This window comes from Pseudonaja textilis, chromosome 2 (assembly GCF_049901715.1).
Source record: "Pseudonaja textilis isolate UNSWEBS1 chromosome 2, rPseTex1.2, whole genome shotgun sequence".
Classification (NCBI taxonomy): domain Eukaryota; kingdom Metazoa; phylum Chordata; class Lepidosauria; order Squamata; family Elapidae; genus Pseudonaja; species Pseudonaja textilis.
In genome coordinates this window covers 7,498,947-7,518,128 of record NC_141991.1, presented here as the reverse complement: position 1 = coordinate 7,518,128, position 19,182 = coordinate 7,498,947, and the positions used below count along the sequence as shown (strand labels likewise).

Genomic DNA, 19,182 nt, shown 5'->3' with positions numbered 1-19,182 from the left:
CTATGCTTGCTATTAAGATTATAAAACATTTGACCTTTGGCTCCTAAAAGTTTAAATATCTTAGCAGAATCCCTTACCTAAAGAGGCTTTGCTCCTCTTGTTTTCCAGTGTGACCTCTCGGTACAGAGCTTTTTGCTCAGAATCCACCAGGGCCCACTCCTCCATGGAGAAAAACACAGCTACATCCTCAAATGATACCAAATCCTAACACAGGGAAGGGAAAAAAAACAACAACAAATTCCATGAATATTCCTAACAAGGAATACTTCAGTGAATTACATGCAAGTCGTCTTCTTAATGAAAAACCTCCAGCTTCCAATATGAACACGTACCATATTGAATTTAGTAGCTGGAAGAGTAAAGTTTACAATAGGCCAGGACACAATTATAGTTGATTAGTTAGACTCAGACCAATCATTCAAATAATGCAAATCACCCTGAAGGAATAAGCAGAGCTAAGTTCCAATAACTCTTGAGTGCCTTACAATAAATAAATAAATAAACGTGTCTTGCACAAACTTGCTGCAAAAGATAGCAGTCATTTAACGGTAGGATGCACACACAGGTGATTGCAATGACAGCGGGTGAGGTGCCAGTCCAATTAGGTTTAGAGAAGCAAAGTGTAAAGGGACATCACACTAAATATTTGCCACATTTAACCTGTGATCAGGTTAAATGCAGAGTTATGAATCTGGTGGTCTTAACATATATATATATCCTGGTGGTACAGATTTTAATTGTTATTTGTTTTAATTTGTTTTATATTGTTATTTGTATATGTCTTTTGGTGTTGTTCAGTTGTATGTTGTGAAAGAACACATTTCGTTGTTCTCAGGTTTCTGAGTACAATGACAGTACATTTATCTTATCTTATTACAGGGTGGCTGCTGGGGGTTCGGGAGAGGCCCTAGCTAAGATTCTGTGCAGTTTGGAGAACGCCCAAATTCCACTCCTGGCTGGCTCTGCCCACCCTGCCCCTCCCAGGAGTCCCCACGTGGCCCGTTTTGGATGTAACTAAGTGCAGGGAGCGTGCGGAGGCTAAGGGAGGGCGGAAAACAGGGCTCCCGGAAGTTTGGGAAGGCCGGAAGTGGTCCCATTCTTGGCTTCCAGACATCCTCCAGAGCCTGGGGAGGGCAAAAATGCCATCCCCCCAACAACCATGGTTCAGGAAGGCGACTAGGCCACACCCACCATGGCCCCGCCCACCCAGCAACCTGGCAGAGAACCCCTTGCTAAAATTTTTGAAGCTCACCCCCGTCACTTTACGCTCAGAAAGCGGTTTCTTTCAACTTTTTCCTATTTTTGAATACTGCATGCAACTTTCCTGTATTTTATGGTTGCATTCCGATCAGATCAAACTCAGATAGAACTAGTATGGTTGTCCGGAGAAAAAAAACGGAATCATGAGCCTAGCTGAACTTAATAAAAATTGAACAGACAGCAGCCCACAAAAGCCCCCCTTTAGGATTCAGAGGTTTATTAGAATTTAAAGCATAGCCAAAAGCACTTTTTTTTAATAAGTTTGTTTTTTTTAATAAGTTTTTTATTTTTGTTTTTTACACATCTCTTCATGTGAGTAACGTGATTCCAGATTACAATATTTATACATAATTATGCTTACATTTTCAATTTTAATATCACATCAAATTATTATCCACTCTACTATTCTTCAAATAAATTTCCATTTCATATTTTAATTCATTAATTCAATATCACAATCATTTCCTCACATTTATTTTCAATTCTTTATCCCCTGTTATTTCCATTTTCAGCTTACCATCTATTTCATTTTACCTTATACATTATTGTCTTCGTTAATTAACTCAAGACCAATATATAATAAACACTAAAAGAAAGAGTAAAATTACGAGTAAAATTAATGTATTTAGGAACCACATGGCATATTCCTCAACCTACAATATACTGTATCTTGTATTTATTCCAACACTATTCATATAACCATTTCATATTTTTCTTTATTTTCACATAACCAAATTTTACCCCTGTAATTTAAATAAAATTTCATTCCCCTACTTTTAATTATAACATAATTCATCTTCACTCTTCTCCTATATAGTTATATAATACTCGTAGGGTAATTCCCAATAAATTTTGAATTTCAAATCTCCCCATTTTAAATTTCTAATATAAAATACCCAAATACATTCCCATGAGGCCTCCCCCTTTTGTATCTCATCTAACCCTTATCTCTAAATTTCTCGGCCTTGTCATTTCTCCTGGTTTCAACTAACTTTCCCTCTTCTAAGTTTTTCCGATCTTTCCTATTTATTTCCATCTGCCAATCACCTATCTTCTCCCCCACCCTTTCCTGTTGTCTTTTTTGAAGTTTCTTCTTGTAAAATTTCTTCTTTTGTTTAATCCTGGGAACGTTTTCTCTTTTGTTAACTCTGTCATCATTGTCATAGTTTTAGTTCCTTTAATGTCTTTTAGCAATATCTCTTGTTTTCCATGTTTGTCTAAGTCACTTTCCTCTTCCTTTAACTTCTCCTCTTTGAAATTCCTTTGTTCTGCTACGGACTGCATCGCCATTATTTTTTTGTCAGTATATCCAGTAAATCCCTTCTTTCTTTCAGCATTCCTCTCACAGTTTACAATTCCGACTTAAAGTCTTTGCTTATTTCTTCCATTTTTAAAAAATCAATTGAGTTATTAAAATTCAAAGCCTTTTGTTCAAATCCTTGCCAAAGGTCTCCTTTTGTCTCTATTGCCCTTATTAATCCTTCTGTCTCTTTATCACAATCAACCCCCAACAATCACAGGATATTGCATTCATTTATCCTCTTACTACAATTTCTCCCCTTTTTTTAAATTCTGGGGTTCTTGTTACTTTGTTAGTCTTTTATCTTATAATAATTATAAGACCAGTAATTTTCCACAAAATAATGACTAAAAAATCTTTAACTATTAAAGGGTGCTCTGTATCACTTTCCACTTTTCAAAATTCTTTTCTTTTCTCTTTTCAATTACATTAACGTTAATTTGAACCATTTCCACTATTAGCTGTCTTAAATATAGTCAATTCCAGGCCAGCATTTTGTCCAATGTCTAATTAATACCAAATTATATATATTATTCCAAGTTTTGTCTCTAATTTTGTTGAAGCTTTTTATAATCCAATTTTGTTTACCTTATATTTCCTCTTATTTTTTGTTCGCCGCTGTCATACTCTTAAGTGAGAGCTCTTTCTTTCTGCTTCTCCGGGTTATTGAGAAAAAAAATAGTTTTTATCTGATTACATGGCACTCACCACTTCATTACTCCAGTGCATAATTAGGTCCTGGCAGCTTTCTGTCTTCGGGGCAGCCATTAAACTACTGTTTCAGCTTGTCTTCCAGTAGAGTTAATACCTAGCTTGGGAGGCAAGATTCAGCTCCCCTTGAACCAGCTGGCGGTCTCCCCTTCTTCCCCCACCTCTCTGAGGTGGGTAAGATGGTTCTGGTCCCGCAGGGACCCCTCCAACAAGGTAAACACAGATCAAAGCCATGCACAATTGCGGTCTCTGATCAGTCTTCGACAGAAATGCCACCGGAAGTCCTGGACTTTCTGGTTTTTCTTTGAAGATGTTTCACTCAGCAATGGGATTCAAACTTTTTACTACCAGTTCTGTGGGCGTGGTTTGGTGAGTGTGACTTAGTGGATGTGGCAGGGGAAGGATACCGTAAAATCTCCATTCCCACCCCACTTCAGGGGAAGTTTACTGCAAAATCCCATTCCCTCCCCACCCCACTAATCTGCTTTCCAGCTCTGTTCTCCTGTGCAGGGTAACAAAAGAAGACTCAGCCGATCAGCTGAGACTTGGGAGGTAGAGAATAGAACGGGCGGGGCCAGTCTGAGCTGGTATTCTGAACTACTCAAAATTTCCGCTACCGGTTGTACAGAACTGGTCAGAACCTGCTAAATACCACCTCTGGTTTCACTTCTCATCCAAGAAGTTTCTTCAGCTCTTTGGAGAAAAACCAGAATGTCCAGTCATCCAAGCCATGGTTGCCCCAAAGGTGTTTTTTCAGGAGGCAACTGGACTTTCTTGATTTCTTTTTCTTTGAAGACATTGTACACTAATGGGCTGGACCTTGGATATGTTGGTTGAATGCAACACTGGGTTAATTTTGCAGCCACAGCAACAACACACAGAAGCTTGTCCTGGGTGAGAGGAAAACTGAAAGGTGTGGAAGAACCAGGGACTGGATTCTGAGACAGATTATCTCAGCCATGAATGTGTGCATTAAAGGACCACAGAGCTTGACCTCCTCCCATATCCAGGGAGTTGTGTTGAGTTGTTAATCAGGAGTTCTTGGTCTGGCTTGGCACCAACAAAAGCGGCAGGGTCCAATTCTCTGAGTCACACATACACTGGTAGTCCTTGAATTATTGCCATTCCTTTAGTGACCATTTGAAGTTACAAAAAAGCTGAAAAAAGTGATTCATGACCACTTTTCACACAAGAGTTGCAGCATCCCCACAGTCACACCATCAAAATTCAGGTGCTTGGCTACTGACTCCTATTTATAACTGTCACAGCATCTTGTGGTCATGTGACCACCTGTTGTCACCTTCTGGCAAGCAAAGCAAATAGAGAAGCCAGATTCCCTTCACCATCACTAACTCAACAGCTGTTACTAACTCAACTGCAGAAGTTCAGGTAACAACTGGGGCAAGTAAGGTCATAAAAGAGGGCAAAACTCACTTAACAACTGCCTGGCTTAGTAACAGAAATGTTGGTCCTAAGTGCGCTGGTAAATCAACTATACCTGTATTCAGGTTTGGAGAAAGCTGAATTCTCTCACAAGGCTAGGAAAGACCTTGAATTATTTCTTCAGCACCCTTTTATATTGAAGTTACTTAAGCAGGAAATACAGCTGGTTGTTTGACAGAAGATGCAGTAAGTTTCAAAGTAGCCATGCTGAGATCCTGCAGCAATAAGGAGTTTTAGCAAGCTATTCTAAATACAAATAATACATTGTACATGTACATTGAAATTCAACAAAAGGAAGAAAAAGAAAAAATACAAATATTACAGTACATCCGGAGACCTTTTTTCCCCCTATATTTTTTCTTCTATAACAATTAAAAGATATACAGTATATTCCAACTATGCCCTTATCTTCCTCCAAAACAACATATATTTTTGAATAGGTTTGTCTTCCACCAACACTGTGTTGGAAGTTGTGATTCACTCCTCTCCTAGGAAAAGAAAAGAAATTTTAAAATATTAAAGGGGCAGGAAAATCCCCCTAAAAGAAAGGAGAAGTGGAAACTCAAGCAGGGATTCAGCCCCCACCCTTGTCAAATAGTGCCATTAAAAAGCTGAAGCCAGCCTATTCTCCACAACAAAGGAAGGATAAAATTTACACACATGGGATACAGAGAAAAAGCCTATAAATTAGCTAAGATCCCTTCCCATAGAAATCAAATAGATGGCAAATTATAAAACTTGTGAAAAACAGCAAAAGCAAACACCCAATGGAAAAGAAATGAAGAACCTTAAGACACTTGAGAAAAGGATACACTTACAGTAATAAAAAAGGCACGACAGGAAGAAAAAGTTTTAAACCATGGTAGCAAACCAAAGGCATGAGAGAAAGCTCAGGATGTTGCAACAAAATGCAAACTGATTAATTATAAAGAAGCAGCCGCTACAAAGGGCCAGGGAAAAACAGAGATCGGACTATAAAACAATCACTTATTTGCCTTCTACCCAGATCCCAGGATGGAAGATCCCAATCTCAAGAGACAGGATTTAAACGCCATAACAAACATACTAATCAAAAGACTTTAAAGGGCTTCACATACAAATCAAAAAAGGCCTTGAAGGTCATAAAAAGGGGTTTAACTTACAATGAAGTAGACTAGTCTCATGAAAGCTATTCTGATCTCTTCTTACCTGCTTTCCTATAAAGAATAAATGAATTCCAGCCTCCAATGGAGCTGACCTCCAATCATTTTGCAGTAAATCTCCCAGCTGGGAAATTTGAATTTACAAAGGGAAAGACTTCTGCCTTTCCTTAAAGGGGAAGGCTTCTTTTTCTTTATAACAATATCTTTATCGGGTTTTTATAAAATCCCCCATACTTCATTATAATTGTTTGCTTTAATCATCCCTTTTTTACATTTATTTTTTGTTGTTAACTTATCATTTGTTGCCATACTCCAAATTTTATACCATTTCTTTCAGTATCCCAATTACATCCCCAATATTTAGCCATCACTAATCTAGCTGCCATTACCAAATTTACAATCAATTCCTTTTTGGTTTCATTTATATCCCGTTTTTCCACCACCAACGGTAATACAATTCTTGGTGAGATATCTAAATTTACATTCAAAAGTGCTCTAATTTCTCTCAACACCATGTCCCATATTTTTGGTGCACTATCACAATCCCACCATATATGTTTATATGTTCCTACCTCTTTCTTGCACCTCCAACCAATATTTGTATATTTACTTTTAGCAAGCCTGTTGTGGTTTTTCTCTGTGACCCTTCCCTACACCCAGGACAGATTTCCTTTCTTTCAGCCCTTTCAATGTCAGAATCCAGATGTCCACCCTCCCTTATCAGAGAATCAGGGAAGATGAAAATAACTTTTTTCCCAGCTGGGACTTTCCCTTTGGAATAGCCTAGCACAGAAGTGGGGAAGTGTGGCCCCTTTTAGGCCTGGTGGACTTCAACTCCCAGAACTCCTGACACAGGTTGACTCGGGAACATGTCATCGAGTTGCCACGGTTGAGAAAAAATGGCCCACAGGAAAAGGGTGGTACCTCTTTAAATGCACACAAGGCTTTAAAAACACCCTTAAATGAAACGGTGAAAAGGAATTCAGGGACGAAAGAAACTCAGGCAAAATCCATCCTGGGGATGAAAGGGCATCGGAAGGAGCCTTTGCGCGATGCTCTCTCCGGAGGGGGCTCGTCCCGAGCAACCCCCACCCCAAACAGCAGCTCCTGGGAGGGATCGCCCCCTTTCCCTCCGGCCGCTTTAGCAGCCATTCAACCCGGAGCCTTCCGGACCTGAAACAGCCCCAGAGGGGGAAGAGAAAGTGCCGGGAAACGATCGGGAAGGGCCGGCAGAATCATCTCCCCCCCAGGAGGAAGTGGGGGCGGCAGGAGCGATCTTGGGGCGACCCCAGACGCTGCCTGGAAGGCTCACCTGTCCGGGCATTTCCCCAGGTGGGAAAAGGGGAGGAAGGAGGGGAGGGAGGAGGGAGGGAGGGAGAAGCTTCTTACCTGGCGCCCGCAGGGAAAGGCGGTTTGTTCCTCGGTCCAAGAGATGCAAAAGATCCGCTCCCCTCGCAGCCCCGCCGGCCACGGTTCTGTCCTTACCGGCCAACGCACGTGGATTCCCCCTTCCGGGAGTAACCCCAGCTAAGCGTTTGCAGAGCCTAAGATGGAAGCGCTTAGGGCTCCTCCCATTCTCTACAAGGCGGAGAGCGCCGCCCACTCGGGGGTCTCCATGCCTGCCCATTCTCCCCAACGGTCCTGGTCGGGGTGGGCAGCTGGGCAGCGAGTCCGGGGCTGCTTTGCCCCAGGCAACGAGAGAAACAGGCGGGAGAGGGAGGGGAGGAATCCCAGGGACCGGGGGAGGGGATTCGAAGCAGCACATTTAGATGGGAATCCCTCTTTTGGAAGGAAAGTGGTGTAGTAGGCAGGAAAAGGAGGCTGCCTTCTCCACTGAGTCTAACAAGACAGTCCTCAACTAACTTGTCTCCTCAAATGACAAACATTCACGATTTGTGCCATAATAATGAATAATGGCTGCTTGGCAAATAGTTCTCGACTTAATGACCATCATTTAGTGTCCCTTGGAAGCTGCAATGCCCACCCCAAAAGTGACTTAAGTTCGTGATTCGCGTTAAAGACCTTTGCAGAATTCCCCTAGTCATGTGATCCAAATTGAGGCGCCTAGGAACTGAATTGCATTTATGACCCTGGTAGAGTCCAGGGGTCACTTGATCACCTCTTGCGACCTTCCCACAAGCGTCAACTGGGAAGCCAGATTCACTTAACCATAGCAAGATATATAGAGTGCTGAAAGCCAGGACAAGTAGATTTAAACATAGCTTTTACCCAAGTGCTGTGATCAGGTTAAAAAACATATATATATATAAATGCAGAGTTATGAATCTGTTGGTCTTAACACACACACACACACACACACACACACACACGTATGTATGTATGTATGTATGTATGTATGTATATATATATGTATGTATGTTAAGACCAACAGATTAATAACTCTGCATTTAACCTGATCACAAAGAGGGGGAAAGAGAGACAGAGAGGGAAAGAGAAACAAAGAGAGCATCGCTGTGTCATGTGATCAAAATTCGGACACTTGGCCACTGGCCTGTATTTTTGATAGTTGGAGTATCCCAGGGTCAGGGGATCCCCATTTAAGACCTTCAGACAAGCAAAGTCAAATGGGAAACCAGATTCACTTCACAACCATGTTACTAACCAAACAACTGTGGCAAAACTTGGAAAATGGCACAAAACTCACTTAACAACTGTCTTACTTGGCCATGGAAATGTGGGGCTTAATTGTGGTTATAAGTCAAGGGCCACCTGTGTTTTCTGAAGCTGGTTCCCTGAATTATATATATATATATGTTATGTCCCCTCTTGGAAATTCAAACGAACAAACGGAAAGCAGCCATTTCACAATCAAATCAAACTATAACTGCTGACAGGAACTGTTAGGGCTCCTCTTCAAAAGTCAAACAGACAGAGCTCTTTTTTAAACTCAAAGAAACCGAAGGCTCTCAAACTGAAACGTCTTCATCCCAAGTAATCATTAATCATTTGTTCCTGGCGAGAGGCGCAAGCTCAGCTGTGTCCTTTTATACTCATCAAGGCAACGTGCTAATTAGCTGGCTTGCCAATCAGATTACGTTTCCTGGTTCTGACGTCAATCCACGCTCTAACAGTCATTAGATTCCAAGTTCCGAGCCAGGCCGATCCTTCCAATCACAACACTATCCCCCACCTCAGGGCCCTTCCCCCGAGTCTGATGCTTAACTTGACGATGTTTCGTTGACAACCCCACTCTGTCTCCCACAGCCAATGGAGGCGTCTCTGTTCCAATTGTCTCAGGTGGTCTACACATTGGAGACTTGGAAAGGAAATACCGTTCTGTGACCAAGCCACCAATGGATTGTGCAACCGCAACCAGGATATTCCGAGCACCAAAGGAAGATGGAGGTTCGAGGTGATATAAAAACTTATCGCCTCCTCATGATCCCCAATGATCATACGCACTGGCTGGGTGGCGAAACGAATGGGCCCAGACTTGAGCTCACGCCCATCCACAGTTTCCACCTCAATGGGTGGAGCCACCAATGGGATCTCATAGTGCGTAGCAAAAGCTTGGTCCATAAAGCTGGTTGTAGCCCCCGAGTCCACCAACGCAACAGCGGAAATTCCCTCCTTCTGAGACTGTAGAAAGATTCGAGTGTCCAAAAGTAAATGCCGAGGAGGGCCAGGATCTGCTTCGGCAACTTGAGGTGGGGACGGAAGATGTGCCCGACCTAGGGTTTCCCTGGGGTTGGGCCTACCCCGTTTCCCTGACGAGCCGAGAGTGGTTTCGGGTACGGGTCTGCGGGTCCCTCTCCGTTTGCATTTCTTTTTCATGACAATTATCTGCGTCCAATAAGACATTGATATCTGCACATGGTAAACCAGAGCAATTCTCCAGCTCCTCCGTTAATGGTTTTTCTTCTGAACTTTGCTTTCCATACAACTTTTCTGCAACTTCCTTTTTGTCTTTTGGCAAAGGTGCTGCTACCTCTTGGCCAGAATCCTCCATCTCCCATCGACATGTCACCTGCTTGCAACAATAGAAAAAGAAAAGTTAACACAAACTTAGGTGCAAAAGGGATCAAGCACCACTGCTGTATTTGAACAGTACCAAACTTCCTCCCAAATCGCATTGGTTCAAAACATGGTGTCAATCCTAAAGCCATTTTGGATCATGTTCCGGATTGGCACAGCGAGGCTGGGCAGAGCTGTGGGAATGGGAGTGGGGAGTAGAGATAGCTGGGCATGTGTAGCCAAAATAGAATTCTTTCCCCTGGGAACCAAGGATGTTCTCATCAGCACCTGGTGAGGCACGGGAGGAAAACAGCTGGACTCTGACTGTGATCTGATTGGACCATGTGATGGATGAGTGGACTGGGGGGAAGAACTTTGAATTGGGTGGGAAAAACCTCTGGACCTCCAGAGTCAGCTTTTCAGCAGCTGTGCCAAAAGGACCTGCCTAATAAATCTGTACTTTGAGGAATCATCAAACCTCAGTGTTTCGATTCTTTTGAGTCGGTTACTTCTAACCCTGACATATGATGCTATGCTTGGTATCTTGATATACTGTAAATTAATGTTAGGGGGTATATATATATATATATATATATATATATATATATATATATATATATATATATATATATGTGTGTATGTATGTATGTATGTATGTATGTATGCACACACACTGTAAATATATATTTACAGAAAAACTTCATCCAGTTGGTCTGGAAAGTGTCGGGCAGCTTCATCAGCACACACAGCTTTACCTGTTGTTCGTAAATTATAGTAATTAAATCATTTTCAGAATTGCGCATACCAGCCACGACTGGCTCCAAAGGTCTCATTGTACTCCTCACCCGCTGCTCACTCTAGTATTTCCAAAACGCTCCATGCCTTTCCCTGAATAGGATGAAGATTAACGGGACTTATTTTGGGGATCTGATCGTCAATCCAAGGCACAAGGAGCTATTCATTTTTTTAAAAGAGGCCTGTCCTATTTCTCGAGATTATGGTATCGGCTCCTGGAGCTAATTTAATCACCTCTTTTATCTTTACCCTTAAGGATAGTGCATATGGTAGAACAAGCCAGTCCTTCTTCTCCTCCTATGGTCTTTACCTTCTTCCCCTCCTCATGGGCTTCAATTATTTTCAAGTCCAAATTGATACTTTTCCTTTGTGTCTTACCTCCATGTTGAGCCAGAGTAGAGTTTGGTCGCTTTCCTTGGGAAGACAGTTCTAGCTTAAGAAAGAGTTGATGGAAAAGAATAGTATCTTGTCCTGGAGAGAGAGAGAGAGAGAGAGACGGAGGCTGGCTCAGAGCTGTTCAGTAAAATCAATGTTATGGTGTGGGGAGGAGGTACTCTAGTGCAGGAATATGTGTGTCGACATTTCTTTTCCTTGACAGAAGCATAACAATGGTTGCTGCTTGCAGCAATACGGTGTACAGTATTTGACAGTCTTTTATTTACAGTACTGTATTAAACTGTGGTTTATATACTCCATCTCTGTGTTTAACCTGTTCCACTTGGTTATTTGTTCCCTTCCTGCATAGCATGTGTAAGATTGAATCTGATTCTTAACAAGCGGGAGAGAGTGAATTGTGAAGCTCAGTAGTCTCTCCACACTGTCCATTTGTAAAGAAAAGCCAGGCTTCATGGAAAAGGATGAAAACCTCAGATAAAGAGCTTGCAAATTTGAAGATCAGCACTTTAGAGCATACAGCAACAAAATAATAATAATAATAGTGCTGGAGGAGTTGACGTGCATTAATTATAAAAAATATTTTGCACAACAGTAACAGAATCCCTTACCTAAGGAGGCCACGTTCCTCTTGTTTTCCAGCATGACCTCTTGGTACAGGGCTTTTTCCTCAGAATCCAGCAGGGCCAACTCCTCCACAGAGAAAAACACAGCTACATCCTCAAATGATACCAAATCCTGACACAGGGAAGGGAGAAAAACAACATATTCCATGAATATTCCTAACAATGAACACTTCAATGAATTACATGCAATTCTTCTTCTTAATGAAAATCCTCCACAGCTTCCAAGTAGGGCAAAGGAGCATGTAGGATATTGAATTTAATGGCTGAAAGAGTAAAGTCTACAATAGGCCATAACAGAATTGTAACTGATTATATAGGATGCAATCTACGCTATGATTGGTTGCTGTAAGTAGAAAGGGGGCGTTTCCCTTTTTTCCCTCCTTTTTTCCCTCTCTGTGTTTTGCATCTTTAGATTTACCTCAGGATGTTCCTCTGTTTTTCTGACTATCTTATGTTCTTCCTTTTCTGGATGGTGACAAAGACTGCTGTAAATTTCCATGTTAAATATATTTATCTTTGTATAAAAGTCTGCAAGTCTATGTCAGTGTCTCCAACTTCAGCTGCTGGGCAGCTGCTGCGCTCTCTACAAAAGCCAAGCTTGGACTTTTCTTTTCACCTTATTAGTATTATTACTGCTTTATGAAACCTTAGTAAGGCCACACCTGGAATACTACATTCAGTTTTGGTCACCAGATTACCAAAAAGATGTTCAGAGTTTGGAAGAAGTGCAGAAAAGAGCAACTAAGATTGTTAAAGGCCTGGAGACTAAAACATATGAAAAATGGTTGCAGGAAATGGAAGAAGGACCAGAGAAGACACAATAGCAATGTTTCAATATTTGAGGGGCTGCCCCAAACAAGCAGGGCTCAACTTATTTTCCAAAGCATCAGAAGGCAAGGGAAAAACAGTGGATGGAAACTAACGGTGGAGAAAGGCAACCTAAAATTAAGGAGAAACTTCCTGACCAGTAGGAACAATTAACTAATGGAACGGTTTGCCTTCAGAAGTTTTGGGCTGGAGGTTTTTAAGGAGAGACTGGACAGCCACTTGTCTGAAAGGGTATAGGGTCTCCTGCTTGAAACAGGGGGAGGGACTAGAGGATCTCCAAGATCCCTTCCAATTGTGTTATTCTGTTATTGGAAGATTGGCACACCTGGGGAGGGGAGGGGAGAATCCTCCTACCTGCGTTGGAAGCTCAGCCGCTGTTGATCCTCCATTACAAAGAACTGGGGTTCCCGGAGATGAAGCCATGGCCACGAGGGGGTCTAGGAGAGGGGAACAAACAGCAAAGGAATAATTGGCTATCAAACATCCTAAGGATATTCTTGAGCATCCAGTGCAAAAGGCTGATTTTAGCCTATTTCTTGGCTAACTAGGGAACCCCTTTAAGTGAGTCCTTTGCAGCCAGAGCAACAACACACAGAAGCTCATTCTGGGTGAGAGGAAAACCGAAAGGTGTGGAAGGACCAGGAATTGGATTCAGAGGCAGATTATCTCAGCCGTGAATGTGTGCATTAAAGCACCAACTCTGTTATTCCACGTTGCTATAATGTTCACCTTCCCTTATGAGAGAATCAAGGAAGACAACAAAAACTGTATTTTCACAGCTGGGACACAAGTGGGGAACTAAGGGCCTTTTATAATGCCTGGACTTCAACTCCCAGAATACCTGAGTCAGCTGGCTGAGGAATTCTGGGACTTGAAGTCCACCAGTCATAAAAGGGCCGTAACTTCCTCACCCCTGGATGAAAGCAACGTTTTTCAATCTTGTGAGGTGTTAAGATATGTGGATTTCAACACACGTGGGAAATTCTGGGATTGGAAGCCCACAAATCACAAGGTTGCCAAGGTTGAGAAACAATGGCCCGCAGGAAAAGGGCGACGCCTCTTTAAATGCCCTAAAAGGCTTTAAAAACTCAGTTCAGTTGAACGATGGAAGCGAATTCCGGGAGGAATTCAAAGGAAGCGATGGGAAACGGTCAGCGCCCCATGAAGCCGTCTGGAAGGCTCACCTGTCCCGGCATTTCCCAGGAAGGAAGGGAGGTTTTTACCTGGCACGCAATAGGAGAGAGGCGGCTCTCTTCCTCGGCCGGACTCGGCTTCCCTCCTTCCCGGACACACACGTGGATCCCCCTCCCCGCAACAACCCCCACCAGGAGTTTGCAGAGCCCAAGCCGGAAGCGCTTATAGCTCCTCCCATTCTCTACAGGGCGGAGAGCGCCGCCCACTCGGGGGTCTCCCTGCGTGCCCATTCCCCCCCCCCGGCCCGTCCAATGCAGCTGACCTCCAATCATTTGGCAGTAAATCTCCCAGCTGGGAAATTTGAATTCCCAAAGGGAAAGAGTTCTGCCTTTCCTTCTTTTTCCTTATAACAATAAGGCAGCCAGAGAACCAGGGGGAAGAGGGAGGGGACGAGGCCCAGGGATGGGAGCAGGAAGGGGAAGGGGGTGGGGAGCATTAAAGTTAGGAGGGAATTGCTCTTTAACAGAATAACAGGTGTGAGGGACTTTGGAGGTCTTCTAGTCCAACACTCAGGCAGTCAGAGAAAGGGGAGAGAGGGAGGGGGCAAAGTTAGGCAGGAAAAGGAGCTTCTCTTATCCACTTAGCATAGACCTCTACTTACAACCTATTCCCTTCAATGACTAACAGTCATGATTGTGCCAGAATAACAATCAGTGGCTGCCTTACAAGTAGTCCTTAATTTACGGCCATTGGGTTAGTGCACAAAGCTACAAAGGCACTGAAAAAACATGAACCTTCTCCCACTAAAGACGGGTGCAGCCTTCCCATGGTCACGTGATACAAATCCAGCCACTTGGCACCTGACGGTTATATGACGGTTGCCATGTCCCAGGATCACAGGAAGCTCCAGACAAGCAAAGTGAATGGGGGAGCCAGATTTGGCCAACGACTGTACCAACTAGAGTGATTTGTTTAACAACCCCAGCAAGAAATAGCATAAAATGGGATCAAACTCACTTTACAAATGTCTCATTTAGCAACAGAAATTTTGGACTGAATTGTGGTTGTAAGTCAAGGATTGCCTGTATTTGAAGGGTCAATGGGGCATATCGAACAGCGACACAACTTAGAAGTGGCTCCCTTGCCCCAAAAGAGAATAAAGAGAAAGGGGGAAAAATCCCCACAGAATCTGCTTTTTTCCAATATTACCCCCAATAAATGCAGAACCAAAGGACCCCCTGATGATCCATAAGGGAGACCCATTAACTTTCTCCTTCTGAAGCTGAAGAAAACCTCTGAGCTAAGAAATATTTAATATATTTAACCATCTAAAAGTCCTGAGGCGGGAAATATTTAAAAGTCTGTGAATTTCAGAAGAAAAATGACTAAACCGTATAGACAGCCTTGACTTTCAGCCATTTGTTGAGTGACCGAAGTTATAATGGCATTGAAAAAAATGACTTATGTCCATTTTTCGCATTTACAACCATTGCAGCATCCCCATGGTCCCGCAATCCAAATTCAGATACCTGGGAACTGACTCACATTTATAACCATTATGGTGTCCTGGGGTCAGGGGATCCCGTTTTGCAACCTTATGACAAGCAACACCAAAGGGAAAACCTGATTCACTTAATAACTATGTTCCTAATTTAACAACTCAGGTGATTCACTTAACTGAGGAAAGAAAGCTCACAAAATGGAGCAAAATTGATCTAATGTCTCACTTAACAACAAAAATTTGTGCCTCACTTGTTCTTGTAAGTCAACTACATCTAAAAAATATTTCTACCACTTAAAACAGCTCCGAGCCTAATGAAGCTGCTTCCAGTTTGCAGAGAAGAGGATCCTGGTGGATTCCTCATTTCCCCCTCAAGAATTGCACTTCCAAAGTTGTTGAAAGAAGCAAAAAAGATCCTTCTGAACTCAAAGGCACTTTTGGTTTTCCTCAGCTTTCCTGCTCCAGGCACTTTGCCAGATGTGCCCAGCCTCAAACTGAACACATTGAAGACAAGATTGTAAGCAAAAACTTTATTCGGTAGAAAAAGTAACACAAAGAAATCTCCCTCAAAGCCTTTGTACCCCACCAACACCCACTGGAGGCCTTTGCACAGCATTTGCCAGTTTACACTTTTCAGAGTCAGAAGGAATTTCTTCACCGCCCTTTAAAGTAATTCCTGCTTTACACTAACATCTTCGCCTTCCTACATACATGCCATCCAGACCTCAGCCAAGCTATTTAAAGCCATCCTAACTTGTTCAAAAGGAAACCTCAACACTTCCATAAATGTTGCTAAGCTTTCTGTGATGATTTGTTTTTCTAACGGGATACTTTTTATGGTTGTACAGATGCAAATTGGTCCTACTTGTGTATTTGTGCACAATTTGAGTCAGAGGAATTCTGGGAGTCGAAGTCCACAAGGAGACCGCTAGTCTAGGCGTTTCCCTATTTTGATGTTATCAAATTCCTTCCCTGTGTTTTCCAAGACTGGTTTCAAGGAATGGGCAATTGTCGGTTAGACTGAAAAAACACATTTTTAACATTCATGATTGTGCCTTAATAACAGGATCATGCGATCCCCATTTGAGACCTTCAGACAAGCAAAGGAGAAATCAGATTCACTTCACAAGCATGGTACTAACCAAACTGTGGCAAAACTTGTAAAATGGCACAAAATTCACTTAACTGTCTTGCTTAGCCATGGAAATTTGGGGTTAATTTGTGGTCATAAGTCAAGGGCCACCTGTATTTTCTGAAGCTGGTTCCCTGAATTGTCCAATTTACCCACCCAAAAGAGCCTGTATCTGAGATGCGAAAGCTAAGCCTTAAGCTGCTGCATAATTTAGGGCATTAATAAAAATCAAGCACAATCGATATCGTATCTCAGACTAGAAATCAGCTAAACACAACCAAGGTTAAAGGTGGTGCAGACACACAGCGCCATCCCTCCAGTTATAACTTTTGATACAACTCTCGAGTCTCTTATTAATCCAATAGTTCATTCTCTTCCGTCACTTTCTCCCAGTGAAGAGCTCACTGGAGATCCTGCTTCTCTTTGTTCTGGCCTGACTTTCTCCACATGGGTGTAGTAGATCCACTGCTTGATTCCTTCCAGCATTAGGGAAATATGGGGAGTCAACACCACCAGGTCTGGACCTCACCACTTAGATTGCAATGTTTCCTCTTGAAATCTTTCAGTATCTTTTCTAGACTCTAAGCCAGCTTTCTGCAGCCTTATTTTGTCTGAAAATGTTATCCCAAAGGCGCTTTAAAAAAAAAGTCAACTTGACATAAACAGCTTTTGGGAGGGCGGAGCTGGCGTCACAACAACACAGCATGCGATCTTGGAGGTCTCAGATCGCTGTCGATATCTTTGCTCCTGGATGGTCCAAACGAATCTAAACCGTCCCAAAGAGACGGTGAATGTAAAGAGCACATCCTGTTGATCCCAGGGACACTGCAAAGTCCCTGGTAGATCCAGGAGAAGCTCTTTTTGCCAGTGGCAAAGAGGAAGCCATTAAAGCTGCTGAAGTTGGGACAGCTCCGAAATGAAAGAGAACGGAAAGAGAAAGTGTGCCGGTTTGGTGACAATTTTTTCTTTACTTAAAGATTTGAAAGGACACCCTAAGGAAAAGAAAGAATCTGTAAAAGTTTTGACAGAAGTGATTAAGCGGCGATTTTAAACAGGAAGTCAAAGTAATATTTTTTTTTTACTTTTTTTCTGATTGCTGGATTTTTTACACACGATTTTATATTTTAAAACTGGGCTGGTTTTTCTTTTCCACCTATTCCTTCTTTTCTTTTTGACTTTATATTTTAGGCTAGAGACTCCTTTCTAGTCATCTTCAGTACTTAAAGAGTGCTAATTTACCCCAGATACCTAAAGAGATTGAAACAACGTTAGAAAGCAATATAACAATGATGGAGTTAACTGAAGCACTTAAGAAGCAAAACAATGGAAAGGCACCAGGCCCAGATGGACTTCTGGCAGAATTTTATAAAACATTACAAGAATCATTGAACCTTCCATTGCTAGAAGTTATGAATGAAGTTATGTTAAAGAAGATACCCAAATCATGGTCAGAAACTTATACTTGTCCCAAAAGAGGAGGCTGATCCATTACAAATCAAGACCTATAGACCTATTTCCTTACTAAACACAGATTATAAAATCTTTGCTTCAATATTGGCAGAAAGATTATTAAATAATAAGTTAACATTTAAATAATTTTATCCATCCTGATCAAAATGGATTTCTGCCAAAGAAACAAATTAAAGACAATATGAGAATAATCTTGGACACTTTGCAATACTACGAGGCACACCCTGAAAAACAAATGGCTTTGATATTTTTAGATGCACAGAAGGCATTTGATAATGTGAATTGGTGATTCATGTTATTACTCCTGGAACAGATGGGCTTTGGTAAAAAAAATTATTCAAGCAATAGAAGCTATATATCATAACCAAGCGGCAAAGGTAATGATAGAGGGAGAACTGACAGGTTCTATCGATATAAGAAAAGGAACAAGACAAGGGTGCCCACTATCACCTTTGTTGTTTGTATTAACATTGGAAGTGTTAAACAGAAATATTAGAGAAGAAAAGGTTATAAAAGGGATGAAAATTAAAAAGGAAGAATTTAAGTTGCAAGCATTCGCAGATGATCTGGTTTTCATTTTAGAAGACCCACTAGAAACAGCATCAACATTGATAGAAAAGATAGAGGTATATGGACAGGTGGCTGGTTTGAAAATAAAGATAAAACAAAGATCTTGACAAAGAATATGCTATTAAGACAAATTGGAAGAACTGGCAGGCCTACTGAAAATTCAGGTCACAAATAAGATCAAGTACTTGGGGATACATTTGACAGCAAGATGTAGTACACTAAAAGAGAATAATTATATCAAACTTAAGCAGCAGATAGTGCTAGATTTGGAGAAATGGGAAAATTTACAACTGTCATTAATAGGGAGAATATCAACAATCAAGATGAATTTACTACCCAGAATTTTATATTTGTTCCAAACAATTCCAGTTAGGCTTGGAAAAGATTATTTTGAAGATTTAAATAAAATTGTGTTGAAATATATATGGAAAGGTAAGAAAGCGAGAATAAAGTTAAAACTTTTGCAAGATGCCAGAATAAGACGAGGATTTGGTTTGCTTAGCTGGGAGTTGTATTACCAAGCTACAAATTTGATGTGGGTTAAGGAATGGATAACATTAGGAAATACTACATTGTTGACATTAGAAGGACATGATCTGTTGTTGGGGTGGCATGCTTTTCTATGGTATAAAGGAACTAAAACACGGGTATTTTAGAAGACATTATATACGGGAGTCTCTGTGGTTAAACTGGGAGAAGACTAAAAGGCAATGTTATTTGAAAATTCCAGTCTGGCTACCGACTATTGAAGCATTTTCTTATCCTATAATATATAGGATAATATATATGGTGAAATATTGAATGAAAAGGGTGAACTTAAATCTATGCAAAAACTAGAGGAACAAGGTATAAAGATGAATTGGTTTTCATACGCGCAAATACAGTCAAGGTATGACAAAGAT

General features: G+C 41.6%; 2 protein-coding genes across 4 annotated transcripts in view; both read right to left on the bottom strand.

Annotated features, from left to right (window-relative positions):
• The window catches only part of LOC148126645 (uncharacterized), a 44,982-nt gene extending 37,624 nt beyond the window's left edge, over positions 1-7,358 (bottom strand). The window contains 2 exon segments of the mRNA XM_087928091.1: positions 78-204; positions 7,246-7,358. Coding sequence (XP_087784217.1) covers positions 78-165 — 88 coding nt within the window. The 5' untranslated portion in view covers positions 166-204; positions 7,246-7,358.
• The window catches only part of LOC113454278 (uncharacterized), an 80,346-nt gene extending 72,420 nt beyond the window's left edge, over positions 1-7,926 (bottom strand). Inside the window, exon 1 of one of the 3 annotated variants that reach the window (XM_087927746.1) lies at positions 7,246-7,926. In XM_087927746.1, the coding sequence (XP_087783872.1) occupies positions 7,246-7,621 (376 nt within the window). In that variant the 5' untranslated portion in view covers positions 7,622-7,926. The remainder of the gene's footprint in view (positions 1-7,245) is intronic. The other 2 variants (XM_087927747.1, XM_087927748.1) reach the window with 2 other exon arrangements.
• Between the last annotated feature and the right edge of the window lie 11,256 nt (positions 7,927-19,182).